Source organism: Suncus etruscus, chromosome 19 (genome assembly GCF_024139225.1).
Source record: "Suncus etruscus isolate mSunEtr1 chromosome 19, mSunEtr1.pri.cur, whole genome shotgun sequence".
Taxonomy (NCBI): Eukaryota; Metazoa; Chordata; class Mammalia; order Eulipotyphla; family Soricidae; genus Suncus; species Suncus etruscus.
This window is the reverse complement of record NC_064866.1, coordinates 9,234,999-9,260,952: the sequence shown is the minus strand read 5'-3', so window position 1 is coordinate 9,260,952 and position 25,954 is coordinate 9,234,999. Positions and strand designations below refer to the sequence as shown.

The 25,954-nt window shown below is 43.8% G+C and overlaps 1 protein-coding gene across 1 annotated transcript; it reads right to left on the bottom strand.

Moving 5' to 3' along the window:
* Window positions 1–9,678: 9,678 nt before the first annotated feature.
* NRAS (NRAS proto-oncogene, GTPase) lies at window positions 9,679–25,762 on the bottom strand. The gene is made up of 8 exons (XM_049765817.1): window positions 25,652–25,762; window positions 24,511–24,638; window positions 19,886–20,064; window positions 15,805–15,964; window positions 12,095–12,218; window positions 10,368–10,413; window positions 9,832–10,250; window positions 9,679–9,798 (listed from the first exon to the last, which is right to left on the bottom strand). The coding sequence occupies exons 2-5, from the start codon at window positions 24,619–24,621 to the stop codon at window positions 12,099–12,101; spliced, it is 570 nt and encodes a 189-aa protein (XP_049621774.1). The 5' UTR covers window positions 24,622–24,638; window positions 25,652–25,762; the 3' UTR covers window positions 9,679–9,798; window positions 9,832–10,250; window positions 10,368–10,413; window positions 12,095–12,098.
* Window positions 25,763–25,954: the final 192 nt, after the last annotated feature.

Sequence of the window (25,954 nt, the reverse complement as noted above, 5' to 3'; positions counted from 1 at the left end):
ACCATATGGGATACCAGGGATTGAACCTGGGTTGGCCCCATGCAAAGTAAACACTTTAACCATTGTACTATCACTCTGGCCCTCAAATAGCTCTAACTTTCAGGGATCTTGTTTTGTCATCTCTATATTTGCCTAGCTGTTAAAGATTAATTATTAGAGAATTTTGGAATTGGAAAGCAAGTTTGTTTCTACATTGACTAGAACACTGACAAGAAAGCAATCCAGTGGCACTGGGGAGCCTTGAGGGTTTTCAAAAAAAATCAGGAGGTGATACAAGGCATTGCCAAGAGCATGGCAGTTGGAACACAGAGGTTAAGTAATTTCATCACCTTATAAAAATCTTTCTCCTTTGAAATAACCCTTAAAATGAAATTATGTGGGTTTTTTTTTGTGTGTGGGGGGGAATGCTTTCCACACCTGGAAATGCTCAGGGTTTACCGCTGGCTCTGTACTCAGCTATCATTCTTGGTGGTTCTTGGAGGACCATATAGGATGCCAGGGGTCAAACCTTGGCCAGCTGCAAGCAAGGCAAGCCTCTGCCCATTGTATTACCACTCTGGTTCCTCAATTCTAATTTTTAAATTTATTTTTATTTATTTTCCCCCTAAATTCTTATTTATTTATTTATTTTGGTTTTTGGGTCACACCCGGCAGCGCTCAGGGGTTACTCCTGGCTCTGCGCTCAGAAATCAGCCCTGGCAGGCTCAGGGGACCATATGGGATGCAGGGATTCGAACCACCATCTTTCTGCATGCAAGGCAAACACCCCACCTCCATGCTATCTCTCCAGCCCCCTAAATTCTAATTTATTAAAAAGAAATTTTGTTTGAGAGAGCCCTCCCCTCTTACAGAACAGAAAAAATGAGCAAGGCACTGATGTCCCCCTGGTTCACTGGTATGGGGCTAAAAAAGCAGAGTGTCGGGCCCGGAGAGATAGCACAGCCGTGTTAGCCTTGCAAGCAGCCGGTCCAAGACCTAAGGTGGTTGGTTTGAATCCCGGTGTCCCATATGGTCCCCTGTGCCTGCCAGGAGCTATTTCTGAGCAGACAGCCAAGATGTAACCCCTGAGCCCAAAAACCAATAAATAAATAAATAAATAAATAAATAAATAAATAAATAAAAAAAAAGCAGAGTGTCAAAGCGTATAGTAGATCTTCCATAAAAACTTGCCAAATTAATCAGAAAGGAGCATTCTAAGGACAATTTAACTCAATGAAAAAGATGTTCTGGGCCGAAGTGATAGTACAGCGGTAGGGCATTTGCGTTGTCTGTGGCTAAACCAGGACAGACCCGGGTTCGATTCCCAGCATCCCATATGGTCCCCTGAGCCTGCCAGGAGTGATTTCTGAGTGCAGAGTCAGGAGTAACCCCTGAGTGGTGCCAAACAAACAAATAAACAATAAACAAAAGAAAGGTGTTCTGTTATGTGGCTCTGGAATCCAAATGTAGTTTCCTGAGAGGAAATAGCAGTTAGGGAGAACTCCTCAAACTTTTTCCTCCCATTTCATTCCAGAGGCATCACTCTCCCCAACCTATGAGTTGGAACCCTAGTCACTCCTGTAAACCTCCCTGACTTGATTTCCACTTGGAATACCCTGGGAGGCCTTGGTTAAGAAATGCTGAGTTCTAGAATGATAGGACAGCTGCATCATTAGTTTCATAACGTATTCATAGGCAATGCTCAGGTTTCATTTTGGCTTTAACATTAAATGTCAGATTTCTCAAATGAACAGGTGAAGCAAGCATCAAATATCTGAGAGTTCTTGATCTAACTTTTAATGACTTTATGCTTCCTTCCCCTGATGAACACGATGTTGGTTTTCAGTTGCAAATGAGAGCTGGCTGGATTCTACCAAGATGTTTGATAAATAATGTGGGGTTGGAGAGATAGCATGGAGGTAAGGCATTTGCCTTGCATGCAGAAGGATGGTGATTCAAAACCCGGCATCTCATATGGTCCCCCGAGCTTGCCAGGAGCGATTTCTGAGCATGGAGCCAGGAGGAATCCCTCAGCGCTGTTGGGTGTGACCCCAAAACAAAAAAACAAAAGCAAAACAAAACAAAAATTATGGCAAGTTCCCATTCCAACTTCGATATATTAATTTGCCACTCACACATGCCAAGCTCTTTTTTTTTTTTTTTTTTTTTGGCTTTTGGGCCACACCCGTTTGACGCTCAGGGGTTACTCCTGGCTATGTGCTCAGAAATCGCCCCTGGCTTGGGGGGACCATATGGGACGCCGGGGAATCGAACCAGTGTCCGTCCTATGCTAGCGCTTGCAAGGCAGACACCTTACCTCTAGCGCCATCTTCGCGGCCCCACATTCCAAGCTCTTAAAAGTGAGTCCATAGTGTCCAATTTCTCACTTTCCTCCATGGCCACCATTCTAGAAGTTTGCTTTTCCTGACCTGGATAGAATTTCAGGATTCTGTATATAGAAGCTTTAATAGGCAACTGCTAAAGTCCAACCATATCTGGTTAGGCATGTAACTACCTCTATCTTTAGAAAGATTTAAAATCATTCTTTATATGACTGAAATCCAACTACAAAAATGTTTGTAATCTTTTCTTTTTTTGGTTTTTGGGCCACACCCGGAGGTGCTCAGGGGTCACTCCTGGCTGTCTGCTCTGAAATACCTCCTGGCAGGCACGGGGGACCATATGGGACACCGGGATTCGAACCAACCACCTTAGGTCTTGGACCGGCTGCTTGCAAGGCTAACACGGCTGTGCTATCTCTCCGGGCCCATGTTTGTAATCTTAAAGATATGTATAAAAAATAAAAGACAAAAATTCACTTTACCCTCTAATATCATAGGTTCTTTTGTTTTTATTTTATATAATCTCTATAAATCGATGAAATTTATACTATCATTTTTTTGTTTGTTTTTGGACCACACCCGGTGATGCTCATAAGTTACTCCTGGCTCTGCGCTCAGAAATCGCTCCGGGCTTGGGGGACCATATGGGACGCTGGGGGGATCAAACCGTGGTCCGTCCTAGGTCAGCTGCATGCAAGGCAGACACCCTACCACTACGCCATCGCTCTAGCCCCATTTTTATGCTATTTTTAAAAGACTGAATTCATTGTTTTTGGTTTTGAGTTTCTGGTTATGCTCAGGAACTACTTCCCACCTCAGTGCTGAGGGAATAAACTCTTGCATAAAAATCATGCACTGTAGTCCACCAACTTCCTTCAGCCTCAAATACATTCTTTAATAAAATGCTATCAGAACCGGAGATAGTACAGTGGGTAGAACATTTGGCTTGTACACGGCCAACCCTTAGCATCCAACATGACCCTTTGAGCACTACCTGGAATAATTCCTGAGTCCAAAGTTAGGAGAACCTCTGAATAACAGGTCTTGCCCCAAAACCAAAGCAAATCATACCAACAAAAACAAAAATCCCTATACCAAAACAAAAAATTAAAGGCTATCAATCCCCTCTAGTAGGTTAAGGTACAAGTGTGAATGAAGTAAATCATGAATAAAAGACTCCAGGTGGGGCCGGCGAGGTGGCGCTAGAGCTAAGGTAAGCCTTGCAAGCGCTAGCCAAGGAAGGACCGCGGTTCAATCCCCCAGTGTCCCATATGGTCCCTGCAAGCCAGGGGCAATTTCTGAGAGCTTAGCCAGGAGTAACCCCTGAGCATCAAACGGGGTGTGGCCAAAAAAGCAAAATAAATAAATAAATAAATAAATAAATAAATAAATAAATAAAAAAAATTAAAGGTTCCAGGTAAGACCAATTCAGGCCAGAACAATAGTTTGACAATAAGGGCTCTGCCTTGCATGTGGCTGACCTGGTTCAATCCCTGTCACCCCATGAAGTCCTCTAGTCCATGAAGAATGATCCGCCCTGAGCAAAGTGCCAGGAGTAAGCCCTGAGCACCTCAAGGTGTGGTTCCCCCCTACCCTTCATTAAGAAAAAAAGAATAAATTATTGAATCTATGTTCAGACATATAACTTTATATTACTTATTTGGGGGGGTGTCACACCCGATGGCACTCAGAAGTTAGTCCTGGCTCTGTGCTCAGAAATCGCTGGCAGGCTCAGAGGACCAAATGGGATGCTGGGATTTGAACCACCAGGGGATCATATGGGATGCTGGGATTTGAACCACCATCTGTCCTGGATCAGTTACAAGGCAAACACCCTACTGCTGTGTTCTCTCTCCAGTCCCCTACATTACTTATTTCTGTGTGTGTGTGTGTGTGTGTGTGTGTGTGTCTCCTGGATTACACCCTACTGCTGTGTTCTCTCTCCTGTGTGTGAGTCACACCCGGCAGCGCTCAGAGGTTACTCCTGTCTCTGTGCTCAGAAATTACTCCTGGCAGGATTTGAACCACCGTCCTTCTGCATGCAAGGCAAAACGCTTTATCTCCATGCTATCTCTCCGGCCCCACTGACTTCTGTATGTATATGTATATGTATATGTACATATATGATACTATAACTCTGGAAGGTTTTGTGCTCCTTTGGTCCATATTCTGTGTTTCCTATGTTGCTCCAGGGTAGAACCAAATATCACTGCCCTTTGCTTTTGAAAGCACCCTAGATCCTTGGATTCTGGACATAGATTCTGTGCTCTCAAGTAGTATCACTGAAATGCCTCTTAAGAAGTTTTGCAAAATGACCACTAGGCATGACTTCTTGGCCCCTTTAGATGTATCTGTAGGTATCAAATAACTCAAGCAACTATGTTGGCATTTTAATGACCTTGCTATGAGAACAGACGTAATCGCACAGATGCATAAGAGGCCGCCTCATATTCTAAACAAACTTTTTTTTTTGGGTTACACTTGGTTGTGCTCAGAAACTACTCCTAGCACTGCACTCAGGAATCAGTCCTGAAAGTGACTTTGTCCCCCCCACTCCCCGAAAGTGACTTTGTTATACTACCAAATATATCCCCGTTTCCACCACTTTTTTTTTGTTTTGTTTTGTTTTTGGGTCACACCCGGCGGTGCTCAGGGGTTACTCCTGGCTGTCTGCTCAGAAATAGCTCCTGGCAGGCACGGAGGACCATATGGGACACCGGGATTCGAACCAACCACCTTTGGTCCTGGATCAGCTGCTTGCAAGGCAAATGCCGCTGTGCTATCTCTCCGCTGTGCTATCTCTCCGGGCCCCCTCAAGTATTCTTTCTTTTTTTTTTTTAATAAATTTTTTTTTTTGGTTTTTATTATGTTTTTTTTTTTTTTTTTTTTTGGTTTTGGTTTTTGGGCCACACCCGGCGGTGCTCAGGGGTTACTCCTGGCTGTCTGCTCAGAAATAGCTCTTGGCAGGCACGGGGGACCATATGGGACACCGGGATTCAAACCAACCACCTTTGGTCCTGGATTGGCTGCTTGCAAGGCAAACACCGCTGTGCTATCTCTCCGGGCCCTCAAGTATTCTTTCTTAAGTCATATTCTCAAATGGCTTTGTAGAATGAGGGTTCAAACTTCCTTATTCTATAAGAGTCACAATAGTATTCTAGTTGGAGTCCACATTCTCTGTCTCCTAAACTCATTCTTTTCCAGTTTTAGATCAGTGAACCCTGCAATTATTTTTAAAAAACAGAACAAATAATTCCAATGTTAATTGTTTTGCTTTGTTTTAGAGCCCTACCTGGCAGTGCTTAGGGTTTACTTCTGGATTTGCACTCAGGGATCACTCCAGGGAGGACTTGTAGGTCCATAGGGGTGTCAGGAATTAAACTCAGTCAAGCATGTGCAAGGTAAGTACATTTTTTGGAGTACTATCTCTCTCTGGTACCTCCAAAGGGAGTTTTTAGGTTTATTTGTTTTTGGGCCACCCCTAGTAGTGCTTAGGGGTTATTCCTGGATCTACCTTCAGAAATTGCTCCAGGCAGGTCCAAGAGATAGCACAAGGACATTCACCTGCTACTGGGCCCATAGGCTAAATCCATATGGTCCCCAAGCCTGCCAGGAGTGATTCCTGAGTGTAGAGCCAGGAGTAAGCTCCGAATGCCAACAGGTGTGGTCCCAAAACCAAACCAAACCAAGAACAGAAATCGCTCCTGGCAGGTTCAGAGATTCTGACGATCTAACCCAGGTTGGCAGCCTATAAGGCAAATGCCCCATCGACTGTTCTATCGAGTCTAGCCTATCCAACGGGGGTTTTAAGCACTTTATATAACAATCTGACTTATAGCTAAGAATCACAACTACAAATTACCTCCATAGAGAGTTCAAAGCAGAATTTGATGTATTGAATATAGATATGAGGCACTCAGATCCTCAAACATTCACATCCCCAAAAGTCTGACGTTAACATTAACTTTCAACAACAAAACTTAAATGGGAAAAAACATTTATTACTAAGCGAAGAACTTCCAGTTTTTATTGTTCAAACATTTAATAACAGACATTCAACCAAATCTTAAAAAAAATTAGGATGGATTAATTTATAATAAAAATAGACAACTTAAGTTATGAGCCCTTTCATTTCGGGCAAGGAGGCCAATAGTTCCATTTAAACAGCAGAATTGCACAACTGATAACTTGATTCAAATCTGGTGGCACAGAGAGAGAAGTCACACAACTTCCACTGAGAAACCTGCCTTGCCGCCAAAGTAGAAATCATACAATTGCTTCTTAGGTCAATCCTCAGGCTTTTAAAAATCACCCAGTCATATTTTGAAAACAAGCAACAAGCACTCTGATAATACTAGTACAAACAACTCTTAAAGAAAACACCTTAAAATAATTTTATGGCATGTTAAACTGTTTAAAAAATAAAAGATTAAACATAATGGAAAAGAAATATAGTCCTGTTAAACACAATTGCCCAGATGTTTCTCCCCTAGTATCCGTGCTTCTTGCAATTTATTAGCAGAGATGAACTACAAGAAGCAAAAATGCATCATTTTTTTTTTTTGTAGCTGCCAAGCTTAAGAGCTCCTGCATGACTGAAAATGTAAAGCAAAAATGAGAATGCCCACAAATGATGGAATGGAAAAAAAACATCTCTCTTTAAAGTGTTTCTAACCTTGCTTTCAAGTCAAGACAAAAATTCACAGCAGTTTAGGGGATGATCTCAGACTCAGGGCTCACTGAAATAGATATTGGCTCCTACTGTACTCCTAAAGTGAAATATATATTTGTAATATGGTTATCAAGAAATAGCCTAAAGTAAGCTGTTGGATCTAATACAGCATTTGACAGACTCATTTAGATTAAGCACAGTTGCCTTTAAACAGAACATTTTCTTTCCATACTCATGAAGAACAACTTTTAAAACACAAACAAACATAAGATAATATGTAATTTATAATAAAGGGTCAGGCACTTCACTTGGGAAAAGAATCCGATTTTGAGGTAAATTAGAGTTGTTTTTTTAAGCCATCACAGAAATATACGATAAAAACCACATATTTATAGACCTAACTGAAGCTAGTCAGCCTTTAGGGGTTTGTCATTCAAATGCCAAAACTCATGGCAAGTGCAACTTCCTAAGAAGTTAAGGAGAACACTTTTAAGTGTGAATTTTGGCTCCATTTAGCTACTCTGTGCTTAGGAAAAGCTTGAGAAAAGAGAAGGAACATGGCAGGGCTGTCGTCCCAAGGGCCCATAATGAGTATCTCTCTCCCTACTTTTGAGAAAAGGCAGACAAGAGGAAGAGGAAGAATGCATGAGGACAGCTTGAGGTGGCAGATCTCAATGACGCCTCAGCAAACTGAAGAGCAGTAACAAAGGAGCAGAGAGTTCAAGAGAACTCTCTGGGCTTATCCTCTGGGCAGAGGACATGAGTCTTCTCTCCTGAATTCATGTAAAGGCAAGGCAGTGTTTGCTTAACATATGAAAGTCCAGGTTAGAAAACACAGGACCTGAGTACAGTATTTTGTTTGTTGTTTGTTTGATGGGAAGGCCCACAACTGGCAGTATTCGGGGGGTGGGTTGGGTTGGGGGGGGGTGTCACTCTTCATGGTGCCGTGTGCTGCGGGACCATGTCAAACCAGCCAGTGATTGAACCAGGGTCAGTCATGTATAAAGGCAATCACCTAACTCAGCCTCTAATACATTAAGTATTCCTACATTAGAAACCAGAACAAAAAGTGGTCATTTTAATTAAAAAGTAACAATATTTTGGGGGGGGTCACACCTGAATGTATTCAGAATTTACTCCTGGCTCTATGCTCAAAAATCAATCACTCCTGACAGGCTCACAGGGAAAAGTGATCATTTTTGTACTAACCTTTGATCAAAAGTTATCCAAGTTTATTCTTCATTAGAATTAATAGAATATTTTCTGAACTAGAAAAGCCAAATCCTTACAGTAACTAGTTATATCTTCTAGTCACTTCTTAAACTGCAATTTCAATTTTAGTCTACTTTTTACTTTTGGGCTTTGGGCCACACCTGGAGGCGCTTAGGGGTCACTCCAGGCTCAAGGGACCATATGGGATACCGGGAATTGAACCTGGGTCTGTTCTGGGTCATCCGCATGCAAGGTAAATGCCCTACTCTGGCCCCAAATGTTAGTCTACTTTTTTGAACAAACTCATCAGCTTTCATTATCTGGTATGCACAAACTACAGGAAATCAACACAGCATTTCAAACCCTTCAAGAAACCTGAAGAAAAAAAAAACTGAGCTTTTGAGTTAAGACAATATCATTTTAAAAAACATGAGGAAAAAGAAACCTGGGATGAGTTGTGCTGAGGGTGGTATGTAAGACCCCACATGATGGGGAGAGGGTAGGGGAAGGCAGGTGGGAAGTCCAGAAACTTAAGAACACACAAGTGAGCCTCCTCAGGATACCAAGTGTGTCCAGTTACAGTAATGGATTTACAACGATATTTTTTTTCTTGGCAGAATTATCAGCAAGCATCAAACCAAGCTACTGGAAACTAAATGGAGTTACTGGTGTAATGAGAATGTACTAAAATCTCTCTCTATGATGCTAACGGGCTTGCTCAAGTTTTGAAAGTGTGACTCTGACATATTAGCACCGTATGTTTTTTTACTCAACTGAAAGAATTCATCAAGCCACCAGAGCTAGTTGGGTAAAAGACAGGGTGAGAGAGAAGGGGCTTTTACAATGAGAGAGAAATTACATCTGTCATTAAGATAACATGGTACATAGTGAAAAACGCTATCTGTTAATGTATCTGAGGCTTGAAAAATCATTATCCAGTTATAGAAAATAAAGTAAAATTTTTACAATTTTGAACATTTGCAATTGTAGAGCTTCCTAATGATCCAAATCTAATAGAAAGAGAAGGTCAACGAACAATAAATTGTTGGTAAGTTAGAAGAAACAAATTCTATATTATTTGGTATGAATTACATATTATTTGGTAAGCTGGAGTAGGTAAAAATTAAGTAAAATTACAATAAAGCCTTTTCGGGTTTCTTTCTCTTGAAAGAAAGAGCCCTAACAGGTCTCTGTTAGACCAACTCAGAAAAGAAATGGTATTTTATTTATTTTTTTACTCAAAGGTAAACAAGTCATAAACATCTTAGGCCTCAGTTTTATGTATAATGAATTCGTATTCTTCTGAATATCATGTACACAGTTTTGAGATTATAACAGGGCATGGCTTCGAGATATCTGTTCTTCTGAAGTATCATAAAGGAATTCTACACTCTACTTCTAGGGAAAAGGCACTTCATTGCGAAAGATGGGTTCAGTTACATGAAAGCTGAAAAGACGAAGATAAGCTCAAAAACCAGTACTTACTGTTGTGTTTATGAATGCAGAGGAGGTACCAGTTTTATAGAATCTAGCCAATGAGGTTAAAAAATAAAAAATGAGCAACATCAACTATGTTCTCAGCCAAACAGTAACCTGACATTTCTCCAAGACCGAATAAACAGTAACCTGACATTTCTCCAAGACCAAATATAGTTCCAGGTACAACACGAAATAGAGCCCCCTGGCTCGCCTCCCCCCAGAGATGAGTAGTTGCTAGTTGAGGGCTCAAGACACAGTTTTGGACACAATTCATCTAGAGTTGGGTTCTGTTTCAGACCATCCATCCATTGCTTCAGATGAAAGACCTGGGGTGGCAGAGGTGTATATGTGATGGGGAGCACCTGGGTGAACAAATACTGGGGAGGAAGAGAAAGTTCGTTTCCCTGGTCAGACAACCAAGTGAGGAGGTAGTTATTCTGAGATCTCTCCGAAAGAGAATATGGTACTGATCTGAGGATTGGGCAAGTGGCAGGAGCTTCGTTGTGAGGCTGAAGAGAGCGACAGAACTCCTCCTTCTGGAAGTCAGGACCAGGGTGTCAGTGCAGCTGAAACAAAAGCAGAATTGGTCTCGGTGGAACAAAGTAAAGGAGTCAACACAGAGAACACGCAAAACAAATGCAGACGTCAATGCAGAAACAAATTCTTTTCCAAAAGGATCCTACCTTGACAGTCAGTGGCTCTTTTTTGATGCTAGAACATTCTATGGATCTGTAAGAAAAGGAGACACAATTGCATCACTATCATGTTTGGATGAAGAGATCCTTCAAACTCCTAGCCAAGGAAAAGAACATGGATACATATTCTTCCATTTTTTTTATTATAAATGTCTTTTAATTTCTTATATTGAAAACATAAGGATGTCTGAAAATAAGTGAATGTGGTTTTGTTTTATTTTTAGCTTTTGGTCATACCTGGCTGTACTCAAGGCTTGCTCCTAGCTCTGTGCTCAGGGATCATCCACTCCTGGCATTGCTAGAGGGATCATAGGGCATGCTGGGGATTGAATCTGGGTCAGATGTGTGTAAGGCAAGAACCTTACCCACAGTCCTATTGCCCCAATCTCCAATAACTAAATTGGGGGGGGGGTGTTTGGGTTACACCTGGCAGAGCTTAAGGGTTACTCCTGGCTCTACACTCAGAAATCACTCCTGGCAGGCTTGGAGGACCATATGGGATGCCGGGATTCGAACCACCGTCCTTCTGCATGCAAGGCAAATGCACTATCTCCATGCTATCTCTCCGGCCCATAACTAAATGTTTTTAAAAAGCTTATACTGAGATAGCACAGTGGTGTTTGCCTTGCAAGCAGCAGATCCAGGACTCAAGGTGGTTGGTTCAAATCCCGGCATCCCATATGGTCCCCTGTGCCTGCCAGGAGCTATTTCTGAGCAGATAAGCCAGGAGTAACCCCTGAGCACCGCCGGGTGTGACCCAAAAACCAAAAACCAAAAAAAAAAAAGCTTATACTGAGTCGCCATGTTCGAACTAGGCCAGCTCCATACACTCACTCTTTTCTCAAATAAGATGAAAATGGAGTCATGAAAGATTATGGCTACACTGGCCCACACAGCACAAAGCTGGCCATCTTGGGAGGAGAGGGTAGGCCGAGCCACCCCCAAAGCCATGCTTGCTGCCTTCATAACCCAGAATCAGCATTTCTCTGATGACCCTGACCCTCACCACTGACCCTTCACAATTCCCTGTGGGGACTACAAGTTCCTGCTGATCTAACCACACTCCAGGGACAGTGGTGGCTGGGCTGATATCTCCAGGGCTTTTTTTTGTGGAGTGAATGTGGGCACCGCCCCCCCCCCCCCCGCCCCACTTCCTTCTTTCAGGAAAGTCTGGCGGCTGTCATCATGTCCACAAAGGCAGTTGTTCTGTTTGAACCGGGCCTTCTATATGCCCTAAAATTCGTAGTATGGTGGCTTTGAATTTCTGGACATTTTCATTTGTTTGATGCTGTCATCCCTTAAGGAGCACCCCAATTTAACAGACTGCTCAGATAACAACAAGAGCTTACTAAACCTCCTGCCATTGTATTAATGACTTCAATGGAGATACAACAATTTTCACAAATGTGTTTGCTACTGTACTTTTTCCTTTCCTTTTTTTCTCTTCTCTTTCATTTTCTTTCCATTTTATTCAAATGCATTATTGTCAACTATGTCAACTATGCGATGCATTTCTTTAAATAAATAAAAAGAATCAGTTTTCAAAAGCAATAGTTTATACCTCAATAGTCTCAGGAAGGGTGCCACGAGGAAATTATTTTTTAAGTGACAGGAACCTCTCAGTTCAATGGCAGTAAAAAAATAACAGTAGCAACTCTCCAAAGTACCTGATGTTCAATAAGATTTATGATTCTGTCAAGAAAACACACTCTCACCTTGTTACATCACCATACACGGTAACCCCATACAACCTTGAGTCCCATCGTCACTGCTATTGAGTTTCTTCATTCGGTACTGACGGATTTCTCTGACCAGTGTGTAAAAGGCATCTTCAACGCCCTACGTACAATTGTAGAAAGAGAATGGTCAGGGCATTTTAGCAAACACAACCCAAAATGGAAGCTCCCTGAACTACACTGCACTTAAATTATGGACTTAAAATTCCAATTAGTCCGAGTGAAGAATACCTGTTAAGATACCAATGTGTATCAAAACCCACCAAATGTTGGGGCCGGAGAGATAGCATGGAGGTAAGGCGTTTGTTTGCCTTGCATGCAGAAGGACGGTAGTTCGAATCCTGGCATCCCATATGACCTCCCGAGCCTGCCAGGAGCGATTTCTGAGCGTAGAGCCAGGAGTAACCCCTGAGCGCTGTCGGGTATGACCCAAAATCCAAACCAAACCAAAACAAAACCACCAAATGTTCAGAAACAAAAAAAGTAATAGAATAATCAATTAGCATCAAGAATTAGTAATCCCCACTGAAAATTACTTGATAACCTCATGCGAGATAATAATTTTCACAAATTTTCTGTTGCTGTACTTTGCCTTCCCCCTCCCCCCCCCCCTCCATACTCTCTCTCCGGCCCCTTCTTTCTCCTTTTTAATAATTTCACTCCCACTTACCTGGAAACAAAGGTATCATGATCAACTATGGCAACTCTGTAGTATTTTTTAAGTCAAGTCATTTATATTAAAAAAATTCTAATTAGGGCCCGGAGAAATAGCACAGCGGCGTTTGATTTGCAAGCAGCCGATCCAGGACCAAAGGTGGTTGGTTCGAATCCCGGTGTCCCATATGGTCCCCCGTGCCTGCCAGGAGCTATTTCTGAGCAGACAGCCAGGAGTAACCCCTGAGCAACGCTGGGTGTGGCCCAAAAAAAAAAAATTCCGATTAGGGGCTGGGCGGTGGCACTAGCCTTGGACGGACTGAGTTTCGATCCCCCGGCATCCCATATGGTCCCCCCAGGAGTGACTTCTGAGCGTATAGCCAGGAGTAATCCCTGAGCGTCACCGGGTGTGCCCAAAAACCAAAAAAAAAAAAAAAAAAAAATTCCAATTAGTACATGGTTTGCTGATATATCAGGGTGATTTGAGAAAGGGACACTCAATTTAGTGTTCCTAAAAAAGCATATTAATAAGATCACATACAAATGGCGTGTTTTGCACAAATATCATTCAAGGACAAATAACAGTAATATGGGTCCAGCCAGACTACAATGTCACAGATTTCTCTTAGTGGGAGAGGTGGTGTGAAGGAGAAAGGACTGATGCTTAACACCTTGGTAAGGGTCTTTCTTTTACAAACTTTGTATGAATAAAAATACCATACCAGAGTATTAGTAGGTTCACTTGGGGCTTATTTCTTTTTCTTTGAGGGGGTGGGGTGGGAAGGAATCCCATATCCAGTCACTTAAACCTTATTCCTGGCTCTGTGCTCAGGGATCACTCTGGGTGGAGCTTGGGAGGCCCTAAAAGGCCCTAGGGATCAAAAGGGTTTGACTGCATGCAAGGAAAGTACCTTATCATCTGTACTATCTCTCCGGCTAAAGAGGTAGCTTAAAGGACTGAGAGCATGACCTGCATGCATTCTGTCCAAGCCACTGGGCTCCCAAGCACCCCTGGGAGTGATCCACCAAGTACAGTGCTGAGAGTAGCCCATGGACATTGCCAGGTGTGAACTAAAAATCCCAAATAAAAATAGAAGTAAAGGTGAAGAGATCCTACAAGGAGTATGGCACTTGCCCTACAACCAAAGTTCAATCCCTGGCACCTGAGCTCAACCCCAGAGCACAGACCTCCCCTGGGAGTCCTGGCAGGTGTGGCTCTAAAACAAAACAAACAGAACTAAAACCAGGCAAGCAGAGGAAATAGCACAGGGTGTGAGTACCTGCCTTGCATGCGTGCCTAGAGCGCATGCCAAGGCAAATCATGCCCCTCTCTCTAGACAGGCAGGTAGTCCTGGGGACTCCAAGCACGAGAAGGGTGCTCTTAAGCAGGCTGGATCTCTACTATCACAGGACCCTCACATGGACGAGTCCAGTCTGGTTGATTAGGAATCATTGGGAATGGCCCTAGAGCCTTGAAAAGAAATAAATAAACTGATGGTTAAAAATATACTCAGTTGTGGGGCCGGTGTGGTAGCACAGCGGTAGGGCATTTGCCTTGCACGTGCTGATTCAGGACAGATATGAGTTCAATCCCTAGTATCCCATATGATTCCCCAAGCCAGGAGCGGTTTCTGAGCACAGAGCCAGAAGTCACCCCTGAGTACTACCACGTGTGGCCCCCCACCCCCCAAAAAAAACCCTCAAATGATGTTCAGAGATATTCTGAGAAAACACTTTATTAAAAAATTTCACTACTCGGGGCCGCAGAGATAGCACAGCGGCGTTTGCCTTGCAAGCAGCTGATTCAGGACCTAAGGTAGTTGGTTCGAATCCCGGTGTCCCATATGGTCCCCGTGCCTGCCAGGAGCTATTTCTGAGCAGACAGCCAGGAGTAAACCCTGAGCACCGCCGGGTGTGGCCCCAAAACAAAACAAACAAACAAACAAACAAAATTTCACTACTCTATGGTGGAAACAGAAGATTTAGTGAACCACTAAGGCAGGAATAAAACATTATTGATTAAAGTATGTTGTATGTAACTTTATGTTTTTGGTTTTGGGGCCATACCTGGCAGTGATCAGGGGCCACTTGGAGTTTGGCCTGACTGTGCTCAGGGATGAGGCAAAGCACACACTGGCCCTCTGAGTTCTCTTGGGCCAATGCAGTAGCTTTTTTTTTTTTTTTTTGGTTTTTGGGCCACACCCAGCGTTGCTCAGGGGTTACTCCTGGCTGTCTGCTCAGAAATAGCTCCTGGCAGGCACGGGGGACCATATGGGACACCGGGATTCGAACCAACCACCTTTGGTCCTGGATCGGCTGCTTGCCAGGCAAATGCCGCTGTGCTATCTCTCCAGGCCCCAATGCAGTAGCTTTTAAATAAAAACAAAAAGGGTTATCTTGGAATATTGTGCTACTGGCAAGAATCTTTTCAGGGACCAGCAGCAGGAAATTTCTGTGGTCCCACACTAACAAAGGTTGGCAGTGGAAAACCTACTCCTTCTAGGCTACCAACATGTACAGAATGTTTGTCATTAATTGGTATGCTTAGGCACCACAGACAAAATGACATTAAATGGAACAGTAAATAAAATATACAAGGCTTCTGCCTCACAAAACAAAGATGGGTCTCTCTGACTGGACCACTGGCATTTTGGGACTGTTACATATCGAATCCACCTGATCAAAATATATGCAGTGCGTGATTATAGAACATTATTAAAAATCGTAAATATCCAGGGGTTGAAGCAGTAGTTCAAGCAGGTAGGGTGATTGCCTTGAACAAGGCAAATCTGGGTTGGAGCTCTGGCACCGCCATATTATGGTCCCCTTCATCGCCAGGAGTGCCCCGAGCTCATATCCAGGAGAAAGCCCTGAGCACTTACTGTGGTCCCCAAACCCAATCCAAAGATGTTAATATTCCATCCCTGACACCATAAAAAAATAAATAAAAGAATGTGGCGCTCTCTTAGCGAAGAGTCCAACCATGCTTAAATGAAAGAAACCCTTCCCAGATCCAGGAAGTCATCACACTCTACCTGTCTGGTCTTGGCTGAGGTTTCAATGAATGGAATCCCGTAACTCTTGGCCAGTTCATGGGCTTGTTTTGTGTCGACTGTTCTTGTTGGCAAGTCACACTTGTTTCCGACTAGCACCATGGGGACATCGTCTGAATCTTTCACTCGCTTAATCTGTTCCCTAAAAAGTGAGAACATATTGGAACGTAAGAAGGAGCTTTTAGATAGAACTAGCAGGGTTAAAGAAAGTTCTAGCACCTTTTAACTAGCTCTGTCGGCTTCTCGAATTACCTCTTCCCCTCTACTCCCCAATAACTTTTAAAAACCTTGCATACGGGCCCGGAGAGATAGCACAGCGGCGTTTGCCTTGCAAGCAGCCGATCCAGGACCAAAGGTGGTTGGTTTGAATCCCGGTGTCCCATAGGGTCCCCCGTGCCTGCCAGGAGCTATTTCTGAGCAGACAGCCAGGAGTAACCCCTGAGCACCGCTGGGTGTGGCCCAAATACCAAAAAAAAAAAAAACCTTGCATACGAGGCTGGAGCAGTGGCGCAGCAGTAGGGCGTTTGCCTTACACATGCTGACCTAGGACGGACCACGGTTTGATCCCCGGTGTCCCATATGGTCCCCCAAGCCAGGAGTGATTTCTGAGCACATAGCCAGGAGTAACCCCAGAGCATTACAGGGTGTGGCCCAAAAACTAAAATAAATAAATAAATAAATAAATAAAAACCTGGCATATTAAGAAGACAGACTTAAAGACACAGAGGCCATAGAAAAGCCACAAATCAGGTCTCTTGATTCTGCAAAGACCTTGGTTTTGGATTTACCTGGCCATTTAAAATCCTCTAGGGCCAGAGACATATGCAATGGATGAGGAACACACATGCCTTCAGGCAGCCAACTTGGGCTCAATTCCCAGCACTACCAGGAGTGCTCTCTCAGCACGCAAAAAATCCCAGCAGACTGCACTTGATCCAATGACATAGTTTGCCTTGAAAGCGCCCAACCCAGGACCAACGTTGGTTCGAATCCCGGCATCCCATACGGTCCCTCGGGCCTGCCAGGAGCGATTTCTGAACGTAGAGCCAGGAGGAACCCCTGAGCGCCACTGGGTGTGGCCCAAAAACCAAAACCGAAAAAAAAAAAAAAAAAAAAAACTTTTGACAATCATGGACACACAATATATCCACAACACTGTCTAAACTGATCCACAAGTCATATATAGCTAGTGGATGCTAGAAATCAGTGTAAAAGGAAAGAAACTAAGGTAAATTAAATTGTATTTTACTTTAAAAACCACATATGTCGTGTGGCTCATACCACAAAGCACTGCTCTATTCTACCCTTGTTAGTACATACAGGACTTGAAATCACGTTCGTCTCTGTTTAAGGATAATAAAAGCAAAGATGAAAAACTACTTCTAGAAGTTCAGCATATATGTCTTAGATGCTTGCCTTTTATGAAACACTGCTCTCATTCCAGAGGAAAGCAGATTTAAGAACACAACCCCACTGAATTCAGGTTGGGACAGGTTGTTTCCTGCGAGTACACAGCTTCCTATGGATGGGACAGAAGCCAAGAACCAAGGTTACAGAATTCTTACGCAATCGGCTCTCTGGCAGGCAGATTTCTCAGTGGTTTTTCCTGTTGTTTAATTTTCACAGCGACTCAAGGAGGCAGGAGCAATTATTTCCACATTAGAGATTAGAAAGTGAAGGAGAGATTTAGTAGCTTGCTCCCCAATCGACTTCTGCTTAAATGTGGAGTCAAGGACAATGGGCCAGGTATTTATTTGCTCCTGGCTGTTTTCCTAGTAAGGATTGCATGTCAGGGGTCTGGATATAGAATGTAGCAAGCAAGGCGCTTGTCTTGTGCATGGATGACCTTAATCCGATCCCCAGTACCACCTATGGTCCCCGAGCACTGCTGGGAGTAATTTTGAGCACAGCTGGGTGTGGCCCCCAAACCAAAACTCAAAACCAAACAGAACAATGTCTCAAATAAGCTAATAAAATATGGGCCGTGGGGTCCGGAGAGATAGCACAGTGGTGGCAGGTTTGCCTTGCATGAGGCTGACCCGGGAGGGACCCGTTTTGAATCCTGACACCCATATTGTCTCCCAGCCTGCCAGGGGCGATTTCTGAGTGCAGAGCCAGGTGTAATCCCCAAGCACCGCTGGGTGTGACCCAACAACCAATTAATTAATCAATCAAATAAAGTTTAAATAAAAACATGGGCCATGGCTTGATGGCAGAGCACCTGCCTTGTATGTGGTAGGTCCCAAGTTCGAATTCTATTATCATTAAGAAAAACAACAACCTAACAAACCGCCTTTGTTTTTTTAATTCCTTTAATTTATTTTATCTTCTTTTTTTTTTTTTTTTTTTTTTGGTTTTTGGGCCACACCCGGCGTTGCTCAGGGGTTACTCCTGGCTCTCTGCTCAGAAATAACTCCTGGCAGGCACGGGGGACCATATGGGACACCGGGATTCGAACCAACCACCTTTGGTCCTGGATCAGCTGCTTGCAAGGCAAACACCGCTGTGCTATCTCTCCAGGCCCTTATCTTCTTTTTTAATCTTTTTTAATTCCTTTAAATTTTAAACTTTATTTAAAAAAGAATTTTATTGGCTTATCAATATTACTTAACCTCTAAAGTACAGCTTCATGCTTTGCTTTGCACCTCATGGTGCATGCCACAACGGTTCAAATGACAGTTGGATGCCATTTATACCACTGCCTTAGTCTTTCTACTTCCTCTTCCCAATGTTGACTACCTACTTTGGTAACCAACATACTTTCCAGTTAACTCTTCTATTTCTTTTTGCTGTTGTTGTTGCTTTTTGGGCCACACCCGGTGGTGCTCAGGGGTTACTTCTGGCTCTGAGCTCAGAAATCACTCCTGGCAGGTTTGGGGGACTATATGGGATACTGGGGATGGAACCCAGGTATGTCCCAGGTTGGCTCCATGCAAGGCAAATGCCCTGGCGTTGTGCTATCACTCCGGCCCCTAACTCTTCTATTTCTAAATTTTCAAATGAAGAATGTTATGCTTGAATTTTTAAATGAGATTTAAAAAATTATTTGTTTTGGCAATGTGAGGAATTGAACCTAGGGCCTTGTACATGCAAGTAAGAGCTCTAATGCTGAGCTCTATTTTTACCTTATGGGATTAAAAAAAAAAAAATCAAACTTTGGGGTCCGAGTGATGTCACAGTGGTAGGGTGTTTGCCTTGCACATGGCTGACCCAGGACAGACTATGGTTCAATCCCCTAGCATCCCATATGGTCCCCCAAGCCAGTAGTAACCCCTGAGTGTCACTGGGTGTGGCCCAAAAAACAAAATCCAAAAAAAAAAATCAAACTTTGTGGGGCTGGAGCAATAGCACAGTGGGTAGGAAATTTTCCTTGCACATGGCTGACCTGGGTTCGATCCTTGGCATCCCATATAGTCTCCCGAGCCTGTCAGGAGTAATTTCTGAGTGAGGAGCCATGCATAACCAAGCCCTGCACCCCCCAAAAAAAACAAAATGAAATTTCTGGCTCTATGAAAGAGGAAGACCTTATGTCTTTTGCTCGACTTTCTTTTTCCCTCTCCATTAATTCTTTCTACCCTCTCTCTCACTGAAGAAGTTCCTCAGATGTGTTTTCTCCTTTGAATTACCTTCTGTCCTGATATTAATGCCTCTAGTCCTAAATTCTTCTTCTTTTTTTTTTTTTGGTTTTTGGGCCACACCCAGTGATGCTCAGGGGTTACTCCTGGCTATGAGCTCAGAAATCGCTCCTGGCTTGGGGAACCATATGGGACACTGGGGATCGAACCTAGGTCCATTCTGGGTCAGCTGTGTGCAAGGGAAACGCCCTACTGCTGTTCTAGCACTCTGGCCCCTAGTTCTAAATTATTCTAACAAATTATCACACATTCTAGATCTAAGTCCCAATGTGACAGGGAGAACTGGGCAACTAATATAAATCAACCTAAAACCAACTCTTGTTCAAAAAAAAAAAAAATCAGTATTTTTCCTACTGACGTATCTTTATTCACCAAAGCTTCAGAACTCGCTTAGATTGTCCTTTCGTAAGGAATAATGCTTCTCATACCTGTAGAGGTTAATATCTGCGAATGATTTGCTATTATTGATGGCGAACACACAGAGGAAGCCTTCTCCTGTCCTCATATATTGGTCTCTCATGGCGCTGTACTCTTCTTGGCCGGCTGTGTCCAGTATGTCCAACAGACAGGTTTCACCATCTATAACCACTTGTTTTCGGTAAGAATCCTAAGGGCATGGAGGAAGGGGCATGGGGAGCAAGAAGAGAGGGAGAGTCCGATTTTATTAAAAAACGCAGAATGGGGGGGCGGGGAAAAAATCATAGAATGGGGGCCAGAAAGATAGCATGGAGGTAGGGTGTTTGCCTTGCATGCAGAAGGACGGTGGTTCGAATCCCAGCATCCCATATGGTCCCCCTAGCCTACCAGGAGCCTTTCTGAGCATAGAGCCAGGAGTGACCCCAAAACAAACAAAAACCAAAAACCAAAATAACAAAAAAAAAAATCACAGAATGTGCAACACTATCCCTACAGCTAAATAAGAACCAACTGAATTCTTTCTCTTTCTCTCTGGCTATTCCCAGAAATTGCAAATATGTAATTACAGAAGGATTCAATATCATCATGAAAAAACACTCCCAAACATTTTATGTTCTTAGTAAAGAAAATAGGATTCTTTTGTCCTGGGCGGCGGGGGAACTATGGTAATGTAAAAGCCACTCTTACAGCTGTGAGAATACTTAAATTTCTGTGTATTTTATGAAGGCATAAATTACTTGAGTTGCTTATTGTACATACCAATTATAACCAGGACTCTGGTGTCTTTGTTGAAGACTGAATATACTTAAAATACCCAACGGCGTCAGAGAAATAGTACATTGGGTAGGGCTCTTGTCTTGTACATGGCCAGACAGGTTTTAATCCCTAGCACACCATATGGTCCCCTGAGCCCTGACAGGAGTGAATCTTTGAGCAGAGTAAGCATGGAGCGTAGCAGGTATGATGGCCCAAAAACCAAACCAAAATCAACCAAAAAACAAACAACAACAACAACAAAAAGATAGTATGATATTAATACCCAAAGACAATAGCGACAAGAGCCAGGAGGGCCAGTCCACGGTAGGAAGCTTGCCACAAATAGTGGGGGAGTGCAGTTAGGGCAGAGAAGGGACCACTATGACAATGACGGTTGGAAACAATCACTCAGACAAGCAAGATCTGGATGCTGAAAGGAGATAAAGTAATATGTGATATCCTTTTAGTAACAATATTGCAAACTGGTGTCTAAAAGGGAAAAAAAGGAAGGGAAAAAAACAAGAGAAAGAAAAAGAGAAGAAAAATCTATATTACAGAGGGAGGCAGGGGAGAAGGCGAGAGGGAAACTGGGGACACTGGTAGTGGGAAATATAAACTGGTGAAGAAGATGGATGTTGGACACTGTATGACTGAAAATCATAAATGACTTTGTAACTATATTTCATGATAATTCAATTAAAGAATTTATTTATTACAAATACTCACAAGGGGCTAGAGAGAGAGCACAGTGGTCGGGCATTTGCCTTGCATAAAGCCAATCCAGGTTCGAATCCTAGCATTCAGTATGGTCCCCCATGCCTGCCAGGAGCAATTTCTGAACACACAGCCATGAGTAACCCCTGAGTGCAGCTGGGTCTGACCCCCCACAAATACTGAAAAAATATTATTCTCTTTATGACAGATTAGAGCTATGAATAGTATCTAATTCCTAAGGCGTCCAGATAAGTTTATTCCTGATAGACAGAACTGCACATAAAAAAACAAAACAAAACAAAACCTATCAGGGGTCGGAGAGATAGCACAGAAGTAGGATGTTTGCTTTGCATGCAAAGGCAAAAAAACAGGATGGACAGTTATTTAATGGCATCCCATATGGCACCGCATGCCTGCCACAGTACCTCTGAGCGCTGCCAGGTGTGAACCAAAAACTAAAACAAAACAAAACAAAAACACAACTTTCAGGGTTCAGAGAAAGTCCAGTGGATAGGATATTTGCCTTGCATACGGCTGACCTGGGTTCAATCCCTGGTATCCTATATGGTCCCTTGAGCCCACCAGGAATGAATTCTGAGTGCAGATCCAGCAGTAACTACTGAGGACCGCTGGGTGTGGCTCCAAAACAAAAACAACAACAAAAAACTTTCTGTTGGATTTTAAGGCAAACATCTACTTGTTGTTTAGTCCTAGAAATGTAATTGAAAAAGAATGTCTTGGGCCGGAGAGATAGCACAGAGTTAGGGTGTTTGCCTTGCATGCAGAAAGTCGGTGGTTCGAATCCCGGCATCCCATATGGTTCCCCGATCGCTAGGAGCAATCGTAGAGCCAGGAGGAACCCCTGAGTGCTGCTGGGTGTGACCCAGAATCAAAATACAATTTTTCTTCCCATTTAGGAAAGATCTTGTTCCAGATGGAATGTGACCTAGCTGTGTGTTGATTAGTCCCTCATGGTGGGATTAGGTCATATCTCTGCAGGTCAGTAATATGCAATTTCAAACTCACAAATTCAGTGTCAAAACATCCTTGTAGCATGACCATCCCATATGGTTAAGAAAATACAATTCTTATTAAAAAAAAAAAAAGAAAATATAATTCTAAATATAGCTTTTAACAAATTTACAGTTACAAAAGTCAGAAAAGTGGTGAGGCATGTGAAGGAATTACAGACTGAAAGAGCTCACAGGAGAACTGTGAGACAAGGGAAATAGTCTTTTTTTTTTTAATCTGGGTACTGACTACATATAAGTTTCAAATTTCAAGTCACTGAAGGGCCAAGAAGACAGTACGAGTGGCAGATTACTTGCCGTACTTGTGAAGAGGTTCAGAGTTTAAACCCTGGCACCGCATGACCCCTGGGGAACTTCTAGGTATAACCCTGCCTGTTATCTTAGCACTCCTAGGTATAGCACCTATGTAAAAAAATTAAAAAAAATTTTTTCACTAATGAATGAGACCAGAGAGTTAGTACAGTGGACGGAGCGCTTGCCTTGATTGCAGCCAACTCAGGCATTTTTTTTGTTTTTGTTTTTGTTTTTGTGTCACACCCGCCAGCGCTCAGGGGTTACTCCTGGCTCTATGCTCAGAAGTTGCTCCTGGCAGGCTCAGGGGACCATATGGGATGCCGGGCTTTTGCATGCAAGGCAAATGCCTTGCCTCCATGCTATCTCCTCGGCCTGCAGCCAACTCAGGTTTGATCCATATGATTATCCCCTGAGCACTGCCAGGAGTAACCCAAAAGCATTATACTGGGTGTGACCCCAAAACCCAAACTAAACTTCAAATTAAATTTCATTAAGAAAGCTGGAGAGAGTATAGCAGGTAGGGTGCTTGCCTTACATGGAGCTTATCTAAGATCAATCCCCCACACCCTATATGGTCCCGAGACCCACAAGGGTGAACCCTGAGAAAAAAGTCAGGAAGGAGTAAACGCTGAGCACCGCTGGGTGTGACTCAAAAACAAAAAATAAACAACCCCCCCAATCTATAAATCTATAAATATAAATAAAACATTTATAAATTGGATAAAGTTACCCAATCAATTAATTACTAAACCTAATCTATAATATAAACCCCCCCACAAAAACAGATAACAGAACCTATAAAGGTAATTATTTCTAACCAGTAAGTATAATACCTATAGGCAATATTTATGTAGTGTTCTTCTATGATCAAAAAGTTATAAAGCATATTTTATTGCTTAAACATTCCTGTGGTAGGAAGGACAAGCTAGGGTTGTCATGAGAAAAATGATGCTCAGAGATATTATGATTTGCATAATGTCACATAAACAAAGGGCAAAACCAGGCTGGAATCTAAGGCACGTTGACTCTTCTATGGTCTTTGCTACTTCATCTAGCAAAAGTATATGAACAGAGTAGGAGTTATAGTGCAGCAGGTAAGGCACTTGCTTTGCAACAAAACTGCTCTAGGGTTGATCCCCAGCATCCCATATGGTCCTCTGAGCCTACCAGGAGTGATCCCAGAAAGCAGAGCCTGGAGTGAGCCCTGAACACCACTGGGTGTGGCCTAAAAAAAAAATTCACTTAAAACCTTGTCCTCTGAATCCTTTATCTCCTAGCTTTGCACAGAGTACTTAACTACCTCCAGCCTGTGTTTATTACCGAGTGATTTTACTTCAGCACTGAGTTTTCAAGCTTACTATTTATTAAAGAATTGTAAGCGATTGGACTGGTGAAGGGGGGTGTTCTTTTTATGACTGAAACCCAACTACAATCATGGATGTGATCATGGTAAAAAAAAAAAATTGTAAGCGGGCTTGGAGAGATAGCATGGAGGTAAGGCATTTGCCTTGAATGCAGGACAGTGGTTCGAATCCTGGCATCCCATATGGTCCCCCAAGCCTGCCAGGAGCTATTTCTGAGCGTAGAGCCAGGAGAAACCCCTGAGTGCTGTCGGGTGTCACCCCCAAACAAACAAACAAACAAGAAAATGATAAGCATTTTAGAAAATCAGCCCTGATAGAAACGAACAAGCATGTTCCGGAAAGTTGCTGGTACCAACAATCCTAATAAGGTGGCTCTCTATTTTCTCTCCCAAACACTCCCTAAGCTCAAGATTAGCCAGAAGGTAGGGGGCCAGAGAGAGAGGATGGGTTACTGGACCCCCCAATGGACCTCCTCACCTCGATGGTGGGATCATATTCATCCACAAAGTGGTTCTGAATGAGCTGGATCGTCAGAGCGCTTTTCCCAACGCCACCTGCTCCAACCACCACCAGTTTGTACTCGGTCATTTCACACCAGCGAGAACCTGTGTGTGTTGGGGGGTGGGGGGAAGAAAGCAGGTAGGGTTAATCTATGGGCTTTGATCACCTGATCGTATCTTAGGATCAATGAGAATAATTTATTGGTTCAAATTCCAAGTCACTGCAGGGTCAGGAAGACAGTTCGAGTGGCAGGCAGATAGATCCCTTGCCACTTCCACTTGTGAAGAGGCCCAGTTTCATCCCTGGCATTAAAATGCATGACCCCCCATCCCTGGAGCACTTCCAGGGATGACCCTGCCCTGCTATCCTAGCAATCCTCTAGGTATATAGCAACCTATGTCAAGGAAAATTTTAAGATCGACGTCTTCCTTTCATTCATTAATTCTTTTCTCTTATTCTTTTTCCTTTCTTTCATCCAACAAGAAAAAAATTTAAAGTATTATTTTTCACTCATGGATGGGGCTGAAGAGCTAGTTAATACAGTGGATGGGGCGCTTGGCTTTGAATTGCAGCCAATTCAGGTTGGATCCTGTAGGATGAATCCCCTGAGCACTGCCAGGAGTAACCTCTCTGCATTATTGGGCAGGTGTGACCCCCCAAAACATAAACTAAACTTCAAAACCAATCAGATGTCATGAAGGAAGCTGGAGAGAGGAGTAAAGCAGATGGTTCGTCCTGTCGGTTCTATGCAAAGAGGCGGGTGTCAGAGATCCACCCAGCAGGGGCCCAGGGGGGCCTTGGGGAGGATTTCCAGGGGCGTTGCAATTCCTTTCCTTCTTGGGGCTCAGTCCCCCCATGTCTCTGGGCCAGGCCTGCCTGGCTTTGGGGTCTGGGTCTTTCCATCCCGGCCTCCTTGTGCCATGCAGGCGCTCGGGGCACGCTCGCCCTGCGTCCTGGGAGTTTCCTTCCAGGATTTTCCAGGGGGGTTAACTGACTGACTAACCGATCGACCCCCGGGCCTTTGTCTCGGCGGGCGGGCGGGCGGGCGTGCGCGCGCGCGCAGACAGACCCCGCTCTGGGTTTCCCGTGTTGGAGGGGGGGTAAACAAGAGGCTTACCTCGGCCCGGGACGCCTCCGTGGCGGACGGGCGGGAGAGCGGCGGACTCTGCAGGCGCAAGAAGGAAGCAGCGCCCGGATCCGCCATGAACGGGCCCCGGGAGGGAGCGGCACTTCCGGCCCCGCCCATGACGTCATCGGCCCGCGCCCGGCCGCCCCGACCTCGGGGGGCGTGGCCTCGTCGGGGTCACGTGGCGTCGGCGCGTCACATGGCCGGCTCCGCCTCGCTCCCGCCCCAGGAATGCAAAAGACCAAGGGCTGAGTGTGGATTGCTGGGACGCTTGCTGCTCTCCCTCCCCCAAAA

Coding starts and splice junctions, on each gene's coding strand:
- NRAS (XM_049765817.1), bottom strand. CDS start 24,621: ATGACCGAGTACAAACTGGTGGTGGTTGGAGCAGGTGGCGTTGGGAAA. Junction 20,065..24,510: donor AATATGATCCCACCATCGAG/GTGAGGAGGTCC, acceptor CCATGCCCTTAG/GATTCTTACCGAAAACAAGT. Junction 12,219..15,804: donor CCTCAGCCAAGACCAGACAG/GTAGAGTGTGAT, acceptor AATTGTACGTAG/GGCGTTGAAGATGCCTTTTA.